This window comes from Pelodiscus sinensis, chromosome 3, assembly GCF_052426305.1.
Source record: "Pelodiscus sinensis isolate ZL-2025 chromosome 3, ASM5242630v1, whole genome shotgun sequence".
In the NCBI taxonomy this organism is placed as follows: domain Eukaryota; kingdom Metazoa; phylum Chordata; order Testudines; family Trionychidae; genus Pelodiscus; species Pelodiscus sinensis.
The window spans coordinates 109,583,973-109,604,543 of record NC_143054.1 but is presented as its reverse complement, the minus strand read 5'-3'; the positions used below and the strand labels follow the sequence as shown (position 1 = coordinate 109,604,543).

The window sequence follows — 20,571 nt, the reverse complement described above, 5'->3', positions numbered from 1 at the left end:
GCATTACAGCATGTACAACCATGTGCTTAACTGTTTTGCCACTCAGGAATGTATTTAAACTGGTGGTTAAAATGGTTTGCTGAACAGAGGCCTAAGACACATAATGGAAACTACAGGTTTTCCCCAGAAACCCCTAATTAGGCATGCTTACCCAATAACTGGTTAACTGAAGGCTCAGCCTGGCCAGAGCAGACCTCCGCCTGTAGTGCTGCCTGGCCAGGCCTGGCACATTGCTCCAGGCTTAATTGGTTAAACATAAGTGGTTAACTTTTAACTGGAAATTTACATCCCTATCCATAATCAGTACTATCATCATACTTATTACATAAAAGTAGGCTCTTAAACAAAAACAACCCAAAAGAATGTATTTTCTGATTTACAATGTGTTAACTGTTATCTGTAGAGCTTGCAAACCAGTACAGCAGTGAAATCAATGTGCCTAACAACATAAAAGTACATGTGTTTTTCTTTTTTCTCTTCTTGCTCTTAAGGAAAAATCCTGCCTTTACAGAATTATAGCACCAAATTGTGAGTAGGATAGGATATAGAGTAAATAAAATCTGTCAAATACAGCCTAACTACCTCAGCAATACGGATTCCCACTCGTTACGCCCTTCAATCAATGGAGAAAACCATAATTGGAAATCTTAATGTTTTCTTTTTACATTTTCTCTTCTGTGAAGTGTTTCCCTCCAGACAACGAGGGAAGCGATTCCTTCTTGTCATGCAATCCTGCACCCCAACCCCAAGATAAATTAAGATAAATTGTACAAGAGCACGCATACATGGAAAAGTATGAAGAGGCCAAGTAACAGATGGGTGACTTTTCAAAGGAAGGGGAGTCCTTAGCATAAGCACAGAAACTTGCCAAACTTTCCCAGTGCTGGACTGGATTAGGAGCACGAGTTGGCAGCCTCTTTGGCAGTGGGAAAATGGATAATGAGTAATAAAATATGGGCAGGGTAATAAAAAACTAAGGTTTGATGGCACCTGAACCTGTTGAGCCTATTTCTAACTAAAATGACATGTGCCACCCATTACTGGGAGCTTTAAAGTTTGTCTGTCTATTCCTGAAGAGCACAACATTTTCCACTACTGATGTGTGAAATACTTTTCAGTTCACCTAAGTTTCTGCAAATCTGGGTATTTTGAGTTGGATTTGTTTTTACCATTAGATATTTCTCTAGTCTAGCTTTACTTTAAAGGCAGCTGCTATCACTCACTAGACTTATTTGGCTCAGATATTTTAAAATGATAACTCAGCTGTTCCCAGATGCCTTTGCAATATTCCTCAGTGAGTTGCCTGCTATGTCATTAGCATTCAACCTCGGAAACCTGCAGATTTAGGGGTTGCTGTTTCCTAAAGCAGAAGCAATCCCAGGAAGATTTACTTGGACCTAGGGAAGAGAACCTCTGTTCCTCTGCTTTGTTTAATCCAGGTTTGAGCTGCCCAATTGGGGAGATTACCTTGTTTTCACTTTCCACTGTTCAGAGGCTGGCAGCTTGGCAGTGTTGGTAGGGAGGGGCACTGCTGCTTGCAGGATTTCAATTAGCTGAGGAAGGAATGGGCAATAATTTCTGAAGGAGGATTGACCTGGGGATGGGGGAGAACTCAATTAGTCGATAATGGGAGGTGCTCTGTTCCAGCTTGTGCCGAATCCAGGAGCTACCCTCACTGCAGCTCTGCAGTTAAAATTCAGCAGGAGCTGAGCACTCAGGAAGGCTCCTATTACATTTAAACTGCAGAGCCACAGCAAGGATAGGTCCTGGACCTGGCATGAGCTGGGACTGAGCAAACTCTTAGTTGTGCCTGCTAGAGCTTCAGCAGCAATGGAGAGGTGATGCTGTGAGAGAGGGCTGGGGCAGTCCTCTCTCCTTAGGGCAGCCTGCATACTGAATCCCTCATCTCCAACTTCACACCTGAGTAATAATTTAAATGAAGCATGTACGTTTTCATTTTATTAACGTGTCCCCCCCTCCCCCCCACTAAGGATCCATGCAGAGCTGGGTAAATCTTCTAGTACTAAATAAATAAGACAAAACAATCGAAGGATATGAGAATACATTCTAGTCAGAACTAGAGATGATTTACTTAAAAGGAACCATGTCATAAAGATGCATGTAATTAATTCTTAATCAGATTTGAATGGAGCTGGAAATCAAGATATTACCACACCCCAAATATAAATTCCACTTGCCTGTTTTGGCATAGGATTGCATTACGGTTAGTCTTTTAATGCATGGAGATAGCATGTATCAATGGATATGGTGGCATGAAAATATCACCCTTCAAAGTAATATGGAGGCAGAAACATTTAACATTCTCCTTTTCTTTTTTAGGATAATTTTCTTGCACCATTTCCCCAAATTGTTGAAATGTCTTTGGGACATTTCCTCTCTCACTCCCAATCTTTCTCTTGCCCTGTTATGATTTTGGCGGGTGTTTAATTAACAAGCGAATATAATTACATGAAGAATTTTAACACTCTCTCAATGCTACTGAACACAACGTAAACCAAATGAAACAGGATGCATAAAAAGGGACATTTGCAAAGAGCTAGTTCATAGCTGCTGAGAAACCGGAAAAAAATTAGTTTCAGATTTTAAAAAGATCTAATATCTGGTTAAAATGTAACACAATACATTAACACTTTAAAGACGTGTAGGCCTCATTCTTCACAAGTGCTAGCCACCTGTAGCTCCATTTGACTTTAGCTGAAACTCCGGGTACTCAACATTTCTTAATGGTTAGGCAACTGATGAGCTGAGACTACAACCTATCATGCTGATTAATATTATTTCATTGCTCCTTTCAGCTTTCCCATCTGTATCTGTCTGCTATTTTTTGTTTTATGTTTGTACAGCACCTACCACAAAGGGGTCCATTAGCGGGGCTGTGGAGTGCTACCACAGTACAAATTAATAAAATATCTTTTGAAAATTAGGAGCAGTGTTTTTTAATTTAAAGCGAGGGGTTTGTAATTTTAGAACAGTAAAAGGCAACTTAGAACCTTTTCTGAAACCTTCTCTGGTTTTGTGATTCCTTCTACACAACTTCAATAGCTCTTGTCACAGCGTATCTGTGATTTCTCACATAATGTAACCTCTTGGTGCAGCTGCTTTTATTTGCTCAATGCAAAATTTATGTTCTGAACTGTTCATCTTGCTGAGTTGCATTAGGCAATTTTTATATGCAAGGAACAGAGCTAAAATGAATTATCTGGCTAAAATGAACTCTGTGGCTTATTGTTGTTGTTGGTTAACACACAATCCATCTATTTAGAATGGAAAACTTCATCTCAAAAGTCAAATATCTTTAATTATTTTTCTATGAATGTTTGATGATTCATTAGATCATAGAATCATAGAATAATAGGACTGGAAGGGACCTCAAGAGGTCATCGAGTCCAGCCCCCCGCCCTCAAGGCAGGACCAAGCTCCACCTACACCATCCCTGACAGATGTCTATCTAACCTGTTCTTAAATATCTCCAGAGAGGGAGATTCCACCACCTCCCTTGGCAATTTATTCCAATATTTGACCACCCTGATAATCAATGTTATTACTATGTAGCATTTCAATTGTATTCCGTGGTAAGTACATCTCTCCCAGCTCTGATACTTTTGTTCAGAGACTATAATAGGTTCCCGATCCATAAACAGAGTCTCTAGATGTGACTGAAATACAAACACAACAGCAGCTGTAACTGCCTTCTTTTAGGTAACTCAGAGACCCGATGAAACATATTTTATATACTCATCAGCTCGTTTGATCCTTTTTATCCTTAACAGACTCCTTGTTATCCTTTATAGGATACCTATAGTGACATCATTACCTATAGTGACAACAGATGCAAGTCACAAGGTAATAATACTGATGCAGGACTCCTGCAGTCCAGCTCTAAAATGCACACTAGGCAAGTTCTTTGAATGCTTATTAGCAATCAGTAAGAATCCCCCCAGGCTTATGCATGCTCAGAACTCTGAGAAAGGAGTGAGGTCAGTGAATAGAGCACTGGATTGAGCAAACTTGGGTTCTATTCCAAATTCTGGCACTGACCAGCTGAGTGATCTTGGGAAAGTCACTCATCCCTCTGGGCCTCTGATTTCCCTCCTACCTTTTCTTGGTCTTGTCTATTTCAGCCATATTTTACCAAGAACAATGGGACCCAGGTTGCTCTATTAAAAATAACCATCATATTAGGTGCACAGAGCCAAAATGGAATTACTAGGAGTACTTGTCTAGGCATAGTAGATTGCAACCTGGAAGAGCTGGGTTTGGGCGATCTGTGCATGCGCAGAACAATCTGCGCATCTGCAGATCGCCGGACAGCGTGGCTGGTAAGCGGGGCTCGCCACAGTTTGGCGAGCCCTGGTAATAGGCCTTTCTGAGTGAGTGTCCATTCTCTAGAAAACACCCAATCGGGAATTCACACAAATTGTTATAGCCCTATGCTTTTGATTGGAAGGAAAATTAGCTTGGGGGTGGGGGGAGACCCCTTGTTCGTTCCCTTATTTACCCAGAATATCTTCCCCCTCGGTTAAATTACAAAAGGATGAATATAAAAAATTAACACAAGTACATAGGGACAAAATTAGAAACTGTCCCCAGAAGATAGTTATCAATGGTTCACAGTCATGCTAGAAGGGCATAACGAGTGGGATCCTGCAGGGATCCAATTCTGTTCAACATCAATTATTTAGATAATGGCGTAGAGAGTACACTTACAAAATTTGTGGATGATACCAAGCTGAGAGGGGTTGCAAGTGTTTTGAAGGCAAGGATTATACTTCAAAATGATCTGGACAAACTGGATAAATGGTCTGACAAATAGGCTGAAATTCAATAAGGACTAGTCCTTAGGAAGGATCAATCATTTACACACATACAAAATGGGAAATATGAGGCAATAATGTAGCACTATTGCAAAAAACTAAACATTGTTCTGGAATGTACGAGCAGGAGTTTTATAAGCAAAACACAAGGGCTACATCTACACTGCAGCTTTCTGCGCAAGAATGGCTGTCCTTGCGCAAAAACTTGCGGAGCGTCTACACTGCGTGCTTGTTCTTGTGCAAGTAAATTTACAGTAAGGCATCGGAATAGAGGGCTTCTTGCGCAAGAGTTATTCCCTCTCCCCACGAGGAATAAGCCCTCTTGTGCAAGAGCTCTTGTGCAAGAAGGCAGTGTGGATGGCCATCAGAGATTTCTTGTGCACCGTCCACACTGCCATGGACGCTCTTGTGCAAAAGCACATGGCAGTGTGGGTGCCCTCTTGCACAAGAATTTTTGTGCAAGAACTCTTGCGCAACACAGTTCTTGCGCAAGAAGCCTGCAGTGTAGACGTAGCCAAGAAGTAATTCTTCGATACTACTCAGCACTGACTAGGCCTCAACTGGAGTTCTGTGTCCACTCCTGGATGCTACATTTCTGGAAAGATGTGGACAAGTTGGAGAAGGTTCAGAGAAGAGTTTAAATTGTATCATATGAGATTTAGGTTGGACATTAGGTAAAACTTCCTGTCAGGGTGGTTAAGCACCGGAATGAATTGTCTAAGGAGGGTATGGAATCTCCACCATTGGCGATTTTAAAGAGCAAACATCTGTCAGGGAGGATCCAAGTAATATTTAGTCCTGTTCTGAGTGAAGGAGACTGGACGAGATGACCTCTCAAGTTCCCTTCCAAGTCCTATGATTCTATGATCTACTGCATTCATTCTGCTTATCAATCATGTTTAAAAAAAAAAAACCCCTCAGTCACTGACAAAACTCCTATGGCCACTTAATAAAGTATACATAATACGGTAAACAAAACTCTTAATTTCTGTCCTCATCTCATTGTAGCACTTAAAGTCTATAATGTACTCATTTCCTTCTGGATATTTTAATACCCAAGAACTACCCCGATACTATTTGTCCACACAGAAACCACCATGATTTATTTACAAATTCTGCTTCTTCTTATGTTAGCCTGTCGTCACGTCCATGAAAGATCAGATTCTTCACTTCTTAGAACAAAACAAGCTTCTCGGGAAGGAAAATATTTGGAAACTGAATCGTGAATGTCAGACACATTATATAGTGAAGGTCAAATGATATTTTCAAATAGTATCCGTAGGCCCAGCCTGTTAGAGCCTAATTTATAAGGTATAAGCTACATATGTAATTCTCTTTGAAGTCAATAAGAGTTCCCTACAGAGCAGACTGCAGGATCTGATTCTTCAGTAATAACTCAAATATTTTTCGGTAAGAGGATAGGAGAGCTAGGGCTGGAAACTGGAGGAGGAGGGAAATGGAATTCAGTGACTTCAGGGAGTCCTCATGTCATAGGTGCTTACTGCTCAGGAAAGCAGAGTCAGAAGTAATCTTCTGATCAGTACTCCAATGGCTAGTATTTTCACAGGCACAACCATAAGCACTTCAGTCACCATAGTTATCCTCTGCTCTGTCTGGCAAGTCTTACAATGCTTGGCAGAGCAAAGAAACAATCCTTCTTGAGGCCTTAATGCAAGAGAATATAACATTCAACAGTGAGGGACTAACGCATGGGCTAAACTGATGCGTTGTATCTAGAAAGGGGTCATTGGTTCAATCAGAGTTTTAAAATGTTTTAAAAATACAGCACAAAAAAGGGACACACACACACACACACACTCTCGCTCTCGCTCTCTCTCCTTGGCTGTGTCTACACTGGGTCACTTATTCCGGAAAATCAGCTGCTTTTCCCGAATAATTGCGAGCTGTCTACACTGGCCCTTGAATTTCCGGAAAAGCAACAATGCTCTAATGTACAAAATCAGCCGCTATTCCGGAAAAACTATTCTGCTCCCGCTCGGGCATAAGTCCTTATTCCGGAACACTGTTCTGGAAAAGGGCCAGTGTAGACAGCCCAGTAGTCTTTTCTGGAAAAAAGCCCCAATCGCGAAAATGGCAATCGGGGCTCTTTTCCGGAAAAGCGCGTCTACATTGGCCACAGACGCTTTTCCGGAAAAAGGGCTTTTCCGGAAAAGCAGCCTGCCAACGTAGACGCTCCTTTTCTGGAAAAACTGAAAATGGAATAGTATTCCGTTTTAAGCAGTTCCGGAAATTCATGCCAGTGTAGACACAGCCCTTGAGTATATGCTCCATCACTTCTGTATGGAAAACTTGTTAGGTGAATATATAAACAGTCATACTGCAACACTTACTAGTAGGGTTGCTGAAAGCCATTCCCCTTATCCCAGACTATGCCCTGCTACCAAAGCTGAGACTGGTAGCAGGGCTGTTTCTCTGGGAGTGGTGGACCTGGATGAGAAGCAGAGACCCAAGTACGGGGGGCTGTTCCTGCACCTATGTGTATGTGTCCATTAGCATGAGCAAGTACTGTAACTCCGTGCAATCCATTAGCATATGCATTTTGAATCGTTGACCCCACAGAAGAAAAAGCTTGGCCAGGTTTTGCATGCACATCTCTATTGATCTAAAAGGGTTCCCCCCAAGAGCCCCATGTGTGTTTTTTTACACATTGAACTTTTTCCTGATTAGATAATTTCTACACAATTCAGTAAACTCCACGATCTTTACTTTTGTTTCCATCTTGCTTCCAATAAATTAATTGCAAATACATCTTTGCAATACGAACAGCATCATTCAATTCTATTTGTCTTTACAGAAAGCTTCTAGCACCAAAAAGGCAGGGTCTTTGATTTATAGCCTTAAATGAAAATTAAAAGTGTGTTGAGGCAACATAGAGGGGAGCATATTATTATTTTCATATGAAGGGGATATGTCCCTTTTCCTGCCCTCCTCTATCATTTTCTGTTTCCAAAACTGAACACATTCTATTCCTTCTGTGAAAATAACAACTATTTCCATCTGACATAACAAAGAAAAATATTATTTTCAAAAACTTTTGCTTTCATTACACAATAAAGACCTAAGGTCATTTGTGGAATTATTTTAATTTACTGCAGCAAAGCACAGTAAAATGAAACAAAAGCCAGAAATGCTGCATGGTTTAGTACAGTATATAATGATTAAATAATAAATATATATGCTGTCTTCACATTCTATAATCAGTACCAACTGAGGATAGACAATGGACTGACAAAATGGAATTGAAAATACTGCTGATGTGTCAGCAGCAAAACTGACCCTTTATAATTCAATTATATTGAAATATGGCACAAATACCAGTAAGTCAGCCGAACTATTCCCATTCTTTTAGCAACAGGTTCATGCTCATGATTTACATCCCTCTTTACTTAAGGATATTACAAGAAAATTCTTCACAGAGCAAATTATGACTGAGATATTCATCTAATCACCAATTATAACTATTTTACAACTATTTTATGGTCTTGGTTTGTATAGCTCTGTTGACAAGTGCAGAGGTTAATGCTTTGCCTCTGAGGGTCAGAAGTTTTGAGTAGTATGTGATAATGCAAAAATAAATCACTGTTGAGTGGCAAGAACTTGGTGCCACCGAAGCCAAGGGGAAAACAATAATTTAGTGATATAAACTATAAAGACAGTTATGTTTAATGTTTGGTTTAACTTTTTTCCTCTGTAATTTTGTGATTAATTTGCTAAAGCAAGGGATAAATACCACTGGTTTAAACCAGATATACTGCAAACAGCATAATGAAAGCTGTGCCAATGCATCTCAGTCCTGATCTATGAACACTGCTGCTACAGTTCTGTCAAATACTTTTAAGAGTCTAACTTGACTGCAATGAGGTTGCACAAACGACAATGAATGCACAATCTATTCTGCAGAATCTTTACTTCTCTAATGATTTATAAGACGTAAAGAGTCAAAAGTGATCTTCAAAGCCTATTTAATTTGGCCTTGATCATGTGGTTTAGACATATGACAGATAACATGTGATCACCACACTTACTTTCACATAAAAATGAAGATTTTAAAAACTCTGGTTTCTATAGGACAGAGATTAGTCTAATCCACAGACCTGTTTCACCTAGACCTTTTTTCTTCCTTTAAAAAATTAAGTATCAGCTCAAAATAGCATTACATGGAAATTGTGACTTCCTCCATCTTGAAGCAAGTAAAATGTCATACTACCTACATTCTACTGTTATTCCCCAGTATTTTGTGCTTTTTATTATGCTCAATACTAGAAGCAAAAGAATTTAAAAGCACATTTAAAATTAACTTTCTTCAGGATCTTTAGTAGGTAAATACATAACTGCACATTACTACATAATATTAATAATAGGCCTCATTCATTGCCTTGCTCAACAGACCTGTTCCAAGTGTATTGAGATCCACTGATTCTACAGAACAAAAAAGGGGGGCTGAATAGTTTTACACACACATTTTTCTAGTATAGCCACAAAAGCATTGTATTTTTTTCATTACAGTAAGCAATACAGAGCCTACCCAGCTCTGAAAACTAGATTCAATTCTTTCTTGTGTATTCACTAAAACTTTCCAGTAGTAACAGCTTCATTGCCATTTTTTCACAACTACTTTTCAGAGTAGAGCCAAATTTAAAGGTGATCAGAAAAACATTCTGTGAAGAATGTGAGAGACGGCCATATTTTTATTACTATTACGTGATCCCTGCATATTAATGTGTACTTCCCTGGTGTACTTGCATTCTGGTAGCCAGCCAATGCTGGCTAGGGATGTTAGATAGAGTGTAACTGAATAGTCGTGTAACAGCATCAAAATTTAGTGGTTACATAACTATTCAAAATAGTCTCCAGAGGCAGGGCCAGCATCCAGTGTGCTCCCAGCCCCACTCCCAGGGAACCTCTGCTCTGCTACCCCACTCTGCTGCCATTCTATCAGAGACAGCAGCGCGGGGTGGCAGGCGGGACCTGACTTCCCATGCAGACCTCTGATAGAAAGGCAGCAGCCCCTGTCCATGGGGTTCCAAGCTCCTGACAGAGGAAGTGCATGGGGGAGAGGGGAGGCAGGTGGCACCAGCTCCTGCCTGCTCACCCAGCTCTATAGGGGACAACAAGGGGGGAGGAGGCGGGTCCACGGAGCCAGCTTCCCTTGCCTATTCGCTCCTGCCTGCCTCCCTCACCCTCCTCTCTGATACAGAAGCAGCAAGGGGAAGAGAAATGCATGTAGTCGACAGGATTAACCAATAAGCCCAGGCTTATCAGTTAATTATATAGTTGTCTACATGTTGACATCCCCACCTCAGATATGTACCTAATGCTAGCCTGTGCTGCTACGTCAAGACTACTATTGTTACTGATGCTAGCTAGATGAATGTTAGTACAGACATGCCTACCCTGGCTAATATCACAGCTTCACATAGGGTATGTCTACACTACCCCGCTAGTGCGAACTAGCGGGGTAATGTATGCATACCGAACGTGCAAATGAAGCCCGGGATTTGAATTTCCCGGGCTTTATTTGCATAAGCCGGCCGGCGCCATTTTTAAATGCCGGCTTGTTCGAACCCCGTGCCGCGTGTAGCCGAGGCGTACAGATAGTTCGGAATGGCTTGCTAGTCTGAACTATCTAGCCCGTGCCGCGTGTAGCTGCGCGGCACGGGGTTCGAACAAGCCGGCATTTAAAAATGGCGCCGGCCGGCTTATGCAAATAAAGCCCGGGAAATTCAAATCCCGGGCTTCATTTGCACGTTCGGTATGCATACATTACCCCGCTAGTTCGCACTAGCGGGGTAGTGTAGACATACCCTTACAGAGTAGATCCTTTCAAGTTCATCCACAGGAGTCAAAGCTTTAGAGAGCTGAATCACCAGTGCTAAACTGACAAAATAGTTTAAGAACTAAGAACTTTAGTAGCCCTAATAAACAGAATTTGAAAGACAGAATCTTCAGGGCAGCAGATTGAAACTCAGTACCCAGAAAAAAGTGGACACGTAAGATAAGATGAGCCTTCCTAACCCTTGGGAAATGCTAAACTTTTGGTGATGCAATATTAATATAAGTCATTTGTTGTTTTAACCCTTCTTTCTCCAACTGCTGTGTTCCTATACGTGAGTAATAATATTTTATGTTTTGAAGGAGTTGTCAACTTCGCTTCATTTTCCTACTGTTTACAGCTCACAAAGGAACTTCTTTTGCAAGCACCAAACCCACTTAGACCTGTTAAAGAAACACAGATGGAGAACAAGGATGCTGAGGCCTGGAGACCGAGTCTAAAAATGGGCTAAACTTTGAGACTCTATTTGAGAGAAGTGCAAGTTCTTGGTCAGTCACTTGCAGGGGTACCTGCTGAGAGGCAGAGAGAAGTGTACAGTACAGCCAATTCTAAACTGTCATACATTTAAAAAAATACTTCTTAAAGAATGCTAAATTCTTTTAGTGATCTGAAGTGTTGAAAGAGAGCACTTAATTATTCAGGTAATTTCAAAAGAATTGAATTGCTCTTTAAGCAAGTCCTCAGTCCTAATTCATTGCTGCTTGCTAGCTGTTATAGTCGATAAAATATCACAGCATGATATACATACTTTATGTCACTGGAGCCCACTGGATGCCTACAGAGACAATAATTATGAGTATTGTAAGTTGACCATCACATTTGTTAAACATTACCAAATATTATCCTTCTAAACTAGGAAGCATATATTCTGCAGCAACTAGATAGGTTTCCATTAAGTGACCTAAAATGCTATCAGGGTGTAGTGGATTAATTTTCAATCAAGCAACTGCCATTACTAAAAAGACTAAAGAGAGGTACCTTATTGCCCCTAGCAAGGCTGGGGTTCAAATATACTTTTGCTGGGAACTGAATTTCCGAGGTAACGGGTCACTATTAATACCTTATTTCTCCACTCCCTCAGGCTTTTGCCCTAGGGAAGTTAAACATTGCCTCTGAATGCTGTTTTATCAATAAAGCAAAGAAAGTAAGAAGGTATCCAAGACAACCTGGGGAAAAAGCTTTCATGGCAATGTAAATCCCTTATTCTCTGTGTGTATTTAAAGTATTTTTATTTTATATTCCAATTCCTAAAATATAAAAAATGGGCAACTAGTTTAAATTGAATTCAATTTTTAAAACTATTAAGTCTGGGTCTAGAGCTTATGTCTCACGTTTTATCTTGAAGCACAATTTAATGGGGAAATAAGAAAACAAAACCCACTGTTCCTGAAGAAAAAAATACACATAGTTCTTTAACTATATGGGCGACAACAAGATGGTATAATACATTCTTCTCCACTGCAAATATCCCTGTACACATTTATTTTCTTTGGCAATACTACTATGCAGTCACCATATGTTAGTGCTGGAGGGCAAAAGTAAGAAGAGCCGAAGACAATTTTTTGCTTTATGTATCAATTCCTCTTCTCAGATTCAGGAACATCCACCAGTTTTTACAGCTGGGTTAGATTTCCTTCTCATGGGACCACAGAGGCAGCTAGTGGGAGGGCCCAGCTCTATCTTTTATCAAAAAGATTTTTTCCAAGACTAACCACAACAACATTAAAGAAACATTTTACTGCATTTTAATGTAATAATGCAGAATAGGCATTTAAACTAAGGATGTTAAATATCGGTTAATTGAATAATTGAGTAACCTCATGAATTCTATCGGTTAGTCGACTAATTTATAGTCCCTGGGGGCAGAGCTGGCAGCCAGTGCACTCCGGCCCCACTCCTGAGGAATTCCCTGCCACTCCACGCAGGGTGCCAGGTGGGAGCTGGTCCACGAGGCGAGCCAGTTTAAAAACCAGCTTTTCTCATGGACCGGCTGCCTGTCGTCCTGTGCTGCTGCCTCTGATACAGAAGCAGCAGCGTGGGGTGGCAGCAGCCCGTCTTGGGGCGGGAGGAGGGAGGCGAGGAGAATGGATGTAGTCTATAGCATTAACCTATAAGCTTTTGCTTATCTGATAACCAGTTAATCAACAACATTATTACACCCCTAATTTAAACTGGATGGAAGGGTTAACTTTGGCACGCAGATAAACGTATCTCTGTCCAAGGACAGAAGAGAGTTGGGAGAGGCGATTGACAGATAGGTTAGTCTTGAAGAGAATTTGGGAACAGAACTGGGCCAGACGATTGGTTCATCTTTCTAATCCATTATTCTACCTCTAGTGATGGCCCATACCAGAGGCTTCAGTGCAAGATACAAGAAACTCTGTGGTGATAATTTATAGAAAAATCTACCCACTGGGAAAATTTCTCTCTCACCTAGGGCAGTAAGTGGTTGGCTTATGCCCTAAAGGATGAGAAATGTAATATCTTATTATTTCTGTTAATATTTTAAGGAGGTTTTGCCTCTACTTTTTTTCCTGTTTTGGGGAAGGAATCACCAGCAAGTTTAGATAGGAAGGCCAAATTAGAGATAAGACAAAAAGGGATATTCTATATTCCATGACATGTTAAGGCACTGAGGACCTCAAATGTATCTGCAGGTGCCTTTGGAAAAATTTTAGAGCGCTTTGTGAAATTAATCTGGTGGCATATATCGTTCTTCTAGATTTATATGCCTCTGATGCAGTTTCTGATTTATCTTTATGGAACATTTCTCCCTTGAAGTAGGTATGAAATTTAAGAATGAGGCTGAAACCCTTAAATTTTTGATCCTTGCAAAGCAAGTCTTTAGTGCATACCAGATATCCAGGATATAGCATGCCAAAATTTGTCCTAAGTTGCTTAGCAAAGATTAAATGAATGGTTGGCAGGGGACAATGTTTATGATCTGTTTTTCTGGGGAGGGCAATTTTTTCTAGTATTCTAAATTCCATCTTATCTTCACAGAATGTAAGATAGGGACTTCAATGGAGAGGATTCCCAAGTTTGATATTTCAAATTCTTATAACAAAAGTCTTATACAAGTAGCATATACAGTGATTAAAGAATGGCTTTGTAGGTTAGGATACTAGAGTTTTGTTCCTGGCTCTATCACTGAATTGTAAAAGACCTTAAACTTTGTGTCTCAGTTTCCCCATTTCTAAAATGGGGTCAATGTATGCCTTCCTTGCAAAATACTAAGAGCCTAAATTGAAGGACAGATGTATAAAACATTATAATTATAAAACCGGAATAGCATGAAAATCATAAGAGCTGTTCCTGGAATCTATATTCTTTTCACACGTAATGAGACAACATGCTTCATTTTTCAATTGAAGATGATTAATCTGCCAAATGTACATTCCTTTCCCTCAAAACCTCTAAGAGAGTAACCTATTTTTAACCCCACATCTTCGTTTAAAAATTAAGCACAAAATAGTTTTACAACAGGAAATCAGAGTCCATTTCCTGTTTTAACAAGGATAATCCCATGACCAACAGGCACAAATATTCAAGTCCTCTTTATTGTCAATTAGTGCATTATTGATCATATATTATGCAATTTAATGAAGGAACTCAAGTTGCCAGGGACATTAAGTTCAAATCTTTTGCCTTATTTATCCAGTCTCAATAAAACAGTTCAGTCACAAACTAGCAGCCTCCAGCTAGATTCCTGCTAGCAGCCCTTAAATCACTTTTAAACTTGAAACAATGTGTTTCCAAACTCAGACATATGCACACTATTTTTTCTGTAATATACAGACAGGAAGAATTCGAATAATCAGACACAAACTCCACTCTTTGAATTTCTGTCCGCAAGGGACATATCAGATATGTGTCCCTCCGAACACAACCAACCACCTGATAAATGGTTTATAGAAACCAAAGAATGACTGTCTATTTCTAGCTATTCAGTCTCAGAATTAAGATTTTGTCCTGGACATCCACAAGTGAATGGAAAGATCTGTCAACTCAATTCAAGTTGAGTTACAAATAAATGTATGTAGTTTTGTGTATTTTAATTAGAGAACTAAAGGGTTATCACTGAATTCTTCAAGTCTGGTCTAAAATGCTACTGATTTGATCATATGAATAGCTCTAAATCTTCAGATTACCAACAGAGAAATCCATTAGCTGGAAGAACTGGTTCTAGGGTAGAAAGGTCAGACTGTGAAGGGGTAGCTGAATGTTTCCCCAGTAGAAAGCGAGTAAGACATGGATTTTGAAACTTTGTGCACACATGGGGAGGAATTCCAGGAATGTAAGTATTTCTGCCTTAGCAAAGTAGTTGTTGGCGGGGTGGATTAGGAGACATCTCAAGACTGGGCTGTCTGAGCTGCTAGGTTCTCTCTCAAACTTCTGTGTGTTAAACTGAGAAGGGAGGACAGAAGTAGTGGGATGTAGTTGCCACACACTGTGACAGCAGTTTAAACATGATTTCCAACAGCGAATGCTTAATTTTTAGGTCTGTCTTTATCTTCCTTTGTAACAAAGCTTTGCAGTACGTATGGACTAGATCAGTCACTGTTGCTCAGTTTTGGATTATGATCCTAACCTCCAAAGCAGTTGCAACCCCTCCAAGCTTGGTATCATCTGCAAAATTAATAAGCGTACTCTCTATGCCAATATCTAAATCGTTGATGAAGCTATTGAACAGAACTGGTCCCAAAACAGACATCTGTGGAACCCCACTTGTTACTCCTTTCCAGCCTGATTGTGAACCATTAATAACTACTCGCTGGGAACGGTTATCCAGTCAGTTATGCACCCACCTTATAGTAGCCCCATCTAAGTTGTATTTGCCTAATTTATTGGTAAGAATATCATGCAAGACTGTATCAAATGCCTTACTAAAGTCTAGGTATACCACATCTACCTCTTTTCCTTTATCCACAAGACTCGTTATCCTATCAAAGAGAGCTATCAGATTGATTTGACATGATTTGTTCTTTACAAATCCATGCTGACTGTTCCCTCTCACCTTATTATTTTCCAAGTGTTTGCAGATGATTTCCTCAATTACTTGCTCCATTATCTTTCCTGGCACAGAAGTTAAACTGACTGGTCTGTAGTTTCCTGGGTTGTTCTTATTTCCCTTTCTATAGATGGGCACTATATTTCCTCTTTTCCAATCTTCTGGAATCTCTCATCTTCCATTATTTTCCAAAGATGATAGCTAAAGGCTCAAATATCTCCGTCAGCTCCTTAAGTATTCTAGCATGCATTTCATCAGGCCCTGGTGACTTGCAGACATCTAACTTTTCTAAGTGATTTTAAACTTGTTCTTTTTAAATTTTATCTTCTAAACCTACCTCCTTCCCACTAGCATTCACTATGTCAGGCATTCCTTCATCAGACTTCTTGGTGAAGACCAAAACAAAGAAGTCATTAAGCATCTCTGCCATTTCCAAGTTTCCTGCTACTGTTTCCCCCTCCTTACTGAGCAATGGGCCTACCCTGTCCTTGGTCTTCTTCTTGCTTCTAATATATTTATAGAATGTCTTCTTGTTTCTCTTTAGGCCTGAAGCTAGTTTGAGCTCGTTTTGTGTCTTTGCCTTTCTAATCTTGCCCCTGCATTCCTGTATTGCTTGCCTAAATTCATCCTTTGTAATTTGTCCTACTTTCCATTTTTATATGACTCCTTTTTTATTTTTAGATCATGCAAGATCTCCTGGTTGATCCAAGGCGGTCTTTTGCCATATTTTCTATCTTTCCTACGCAGCGGAATAGCTTGCTTTTGAGCCCTTAACAATGTCCCTTTGAAAAACCCAACTCCCTTCAGTTGTTTTTCCCCTCAGTCTTGCTTCCCATGGGAACCTTACCTATCAGCTCTCTGAGTTTACCAAAATCTGCCTTTCTGAAATCCACTGTCTCTAATTTGCTGTTCTCCCTTCTACCATACCTTAGAATCATGAACTCTGTGATTTCATGATCACTTTCACCCAAGCTGCCTTCCACTTTCAAATTCTCAACCAGTTCCTCCCTATTTGTTAAAATCAAGTCTAGAACAGCTTCCCCTTCAGTAGCTTTTTCAACCTTCTGAAATAAAAAGTTGTTTTCAATGCAGTCCAAGAACTTATTGGATAGTCTGTGCCCCGCTGTGTTAGTTTCCCAACATATATCTGGATAATTGAAGTCCCCCATCACCACCAAATCCTGTGCTTTGGATGATTTTGTTAGTTTGCAGGCCTGTTCGATTACAGGCCAGAGTGGTCCTAGGGCAGACTGTCTCCTCTTGATGGGACACAATGGGAAATTATTGAGGACTTTATAATTTTTATGGCTATTGTCAAGCCAAGCAAGGAGATGGGCTATCCCAAGAATCACTGTTAGCAGAGTGAGAGCATATCATTTCACAACTCATCACACCAAGTGTGGAGCTGTTTTTTGTGTAACACGGAGGAATAACGTTCTGTGACAGGCTGACCTTTCCTCTAGATAGGTCAGTATGCAGCATCTGTGACACTCCAGGGTTCGCATGGTGCATATTTTCAGTTGGATCTTGTCTTATAAATAACATTAATCTGTATTTAAAAATCTTTATTTCAAATTTGACTTGGGTTGGAAATGTTTCAAGTTCAAAGTGATGGTATCAGAGATGAAACACAGCAAAATTGGACTTTTACTTTGAATCACCTCACAATTAATGGCAAAGTCAAATAAGTTTGCTTTTTCATCTGTTAAAGGAGGGACACATTCTTTAAATGGTTGAAAATACTGTTTCTTAACTGAACTGGACTGCAATAGAAGAAGCTTGCATACTTGTGCAGTATATGGAACAGATCAACAACAAAAGTGGCTTAACTGAAACGTGAGAAAGTACAAAAAAACAGTGGCTTTCTGAGGGTGGGTAGAATCACACAACAAAATCAAGTAATTCTCCACCCAAGCATTACTAGTGAATGACTTCACCGGTTTCCTAAACGTACTCCAATAGTCTTCCTGCCTCCACTTTATAAAGCCAAGCAGTGATGTCAACTGTCCACCTGTGAGAGCGATGCTGCCCCTAAGTCAGGGCCACTGGGAACTGTGATAAAAGCCATGCCACTGTTAATTACATACGCCTCATGTTTTACTGCTGATTTCCTCTGATAAGGCTCAGTTCATTTTTCCTGGAAAGACTTCCACACTGAAAGGGAAACAGAGCCAGCCATAGCACAAAAATAACATTGCTTATAGAATGCGAAGACAACATGTCATGTTTATGTATACAAGAAGCTTGATGTCCAATTTTAATGATAGATTAAATATGAATTGTATTAATTTATACATGCTAGTGATATACGATTAAATTAGATGTTTGTTTCAAATAATTTGCTGAAAGAGGCTGTATTACTTTACCCCCCCTTCAAAATACTCTTTTAGGTTAACTTTGTTCTTATTGTAAAGAGCTTTGAGCCATGCCAATTAAAGCAGAGTTATAAGCAGTGGATTGTTTAAAAAGGTGCTGTTACAATTACTTTATAAAATATGTGAGCAATATTAGAAAAACTAATTAGAAGTTTAGCCTATCTGAAAACAATCAACCAAACACGAAAAGAGCAAATTGTAGAACTAATATGACTCTTGCATATAATCATATGATCATTCTATGTGTATGTTACATCCATTGTCTATTTAGACTGTAAGCTCTCTGGACACTTGTTCTGTGTCTCTAGCTCTGCTACAATACAAATACATAATAATAAAGAATGACTAAAAGTACATACAAAGAGACTGTAGGTTACAAATTACACTATTCATTCAGTTCTTTTTACAAAAGAGATCTGCAGATGATCTATGTATCTTTCATTAAAGATCGAGTGCCTGGCTCACATGAGCCTTTCAAAGGCTGGCCTGTTGCAAATTATATATGCAAAACCTGCTCTATAATTATCTACATTTTGGTTCCAGGCTTGAAACTGGCATAACTGCTCCAGGTGGGTAAACAATATAAAGGCTCAAGTGTTCCTTTTATTCTGGCCACTACAGACCCAGGAACAACCCTCCCTATGCACTTACTCAAGTTAGTCCTAACAGTAATCTGCACAGGACATACATTTATGGTAAGTCACGGCTAGTATGCATTAAAATACGCATACCAGGACGCACTACTAAGTCCAACCTCACCATGTCATTCTGTGGCAACAGTAAGAGTAGCATTTCTATGGGTATGAAGAGGTACCAGATACTATCTCACTGTCACTTCCCTAGCTAGCCATATGTATGTGCAGTAGAAGCTCGAATTTGGCAGTGAGAAGAGAATTTTTAATTATTTCATTCTACTTTCAGTAATTAGCGTTTAGTGTTATTAATATATCAGATGTTATGAGCTTGTCATTTAATGACATGGAAGGGTCCAACCATGTGACTGATAGCACTCTTACAGGATCCTAGTAGCCACTGTACCACACTTGTGGTGAATGCACTCACCCTGGTCATGTACATAGAAAGCATACCCCAAGGCTAGTGAGTCCTAATGACACAGTTTCCTGACCTCCAGGAACTCTCCTTCTCAGGAACAACTTCCTTCCTTGCTTCTAACACTTGATTGTTTCAGAGGGCATTTAAAACAATAAGTTTGATGCTCTCAGTCATTCCCCCGTGTGCTGCCATGTAAGGAAATCATGCTGCGCTCTGGGAAGATGAGATAACACCAGGAGAGTTTTCTCCTCCGGAAATCCAGTCAATCCTGTGTCCCTTCTCTAGCATCATTCCATGATTCAGCTACATGACTAGGAACAGCTCATACCATGTTATGTCAGTAGCTGTCCAACCGTTGTTGACAAAAAAAAATTATGTGGCTAGTGATAAGGACAGCAGCCAATCACAACAGTACACCAAATGAAAAAGTGTAATGTTACATATTATAAGCCTTGTACTCTAAGCTGTTATTTTAATGGCTGAGTAGGAGAAAATATTTCTACAACGAATAGAGTTACAAAGTCTTTACTAAAAATGCAATACTATATACTTATTAGTATTTAATATTTAGAAATTCCTGATCCTGGCAGCTGTATATAATACACATGCAAAGGGTTCAGACCATCCATCTAAATCCAGCAGAACATGAATATTAACTGATTTTTTTTTCAGGAAACCAAGGACGCCAGGGTTGTAAATCTCACTTGTGTGATCTGGGTGCCTAAATCTCTTAAGATCACTTGAAAATGTCCAAAACACCAGCAGAAGAGTTACTTTTTCAAATTAAATGTAAAACTCCAATTGAGGAATTACACTAGCCCATCTTGTCCTACTGGCAGGAGCCAAAGGCACAGGAGAATACAGTATTTGAAACATGAACTATCTGCAATCACTTATATAACACATGAAAATTTTCTTTTATGACCAACTGTGCTATGAAGAGAGAGAGAACATACATTTCAAGTCTAATATTTATCACTCACCGTTCCTACTAATGGATAGATGAACCCAGCTCCGATGCTGGCCCGCACATCACTAATAGGCAGAATGAAGCCAGTTGGAACTCCTTTCCTTTCAGGCTGGTGGGAGAGGGACAGATGAGTTTTTGCCATACAAATTGGCAGATTTCCAAAACCCTGGCAGAAGACAAAGGAGGAAGAAATATTTGTAAGGTTATTCACAGATTAATAAATTCATTAGATTCCAAGGCAAGAAGGGAACAACGTGATCCTCTAGTTGGACCTACTGAATAACACAGGTCACAGAACTTCCCCAAATAATTCCTGGTTAAATGAGAGTCTATCTTTCAGAAAAAACATCACATTTTGATTTTTAAAATTGCAAATGAAGTCCCTCACTTACATCATCTCACCTGTTACGTATCTTTTCAGTCACCCTGTTTTAGGATTAAATAAAGGCACCTAGTTCTCAAATGGGTAGGCA

The 20,571-nt window shown here is 39.7% G+C and overlaps 1 protein-coding gene across 4 annotated transcripts in view; it reads right to left on the bottom strand.

Moving 5' to 3' along the window:
• The window catches only part of MTHFD1L (methylenetetrahydrofolate dehydrogenase (NADP+ dependent) 1 like), a 266,470-nt gene that overhangs the window by 59,420 nt on the left and 186,479 nt on the right, over positions 1 to 20,571 (bottom strand). For all 4 annotated transcript variants that reach the window (XM_089777293.1, XM_075924433.2, XM_075924434.2 and 1 more), the window contains one exon: positions 20,112 to 20,264. In XM_089777293.1, coding sequence (XP_089633419.1) covers positions 20,112 to 20,264 — 153 coding nt within the window. The remainder of the gene's footprint in view (positions 1 to 20,111; positions 20,265 to 20,571) is intronic.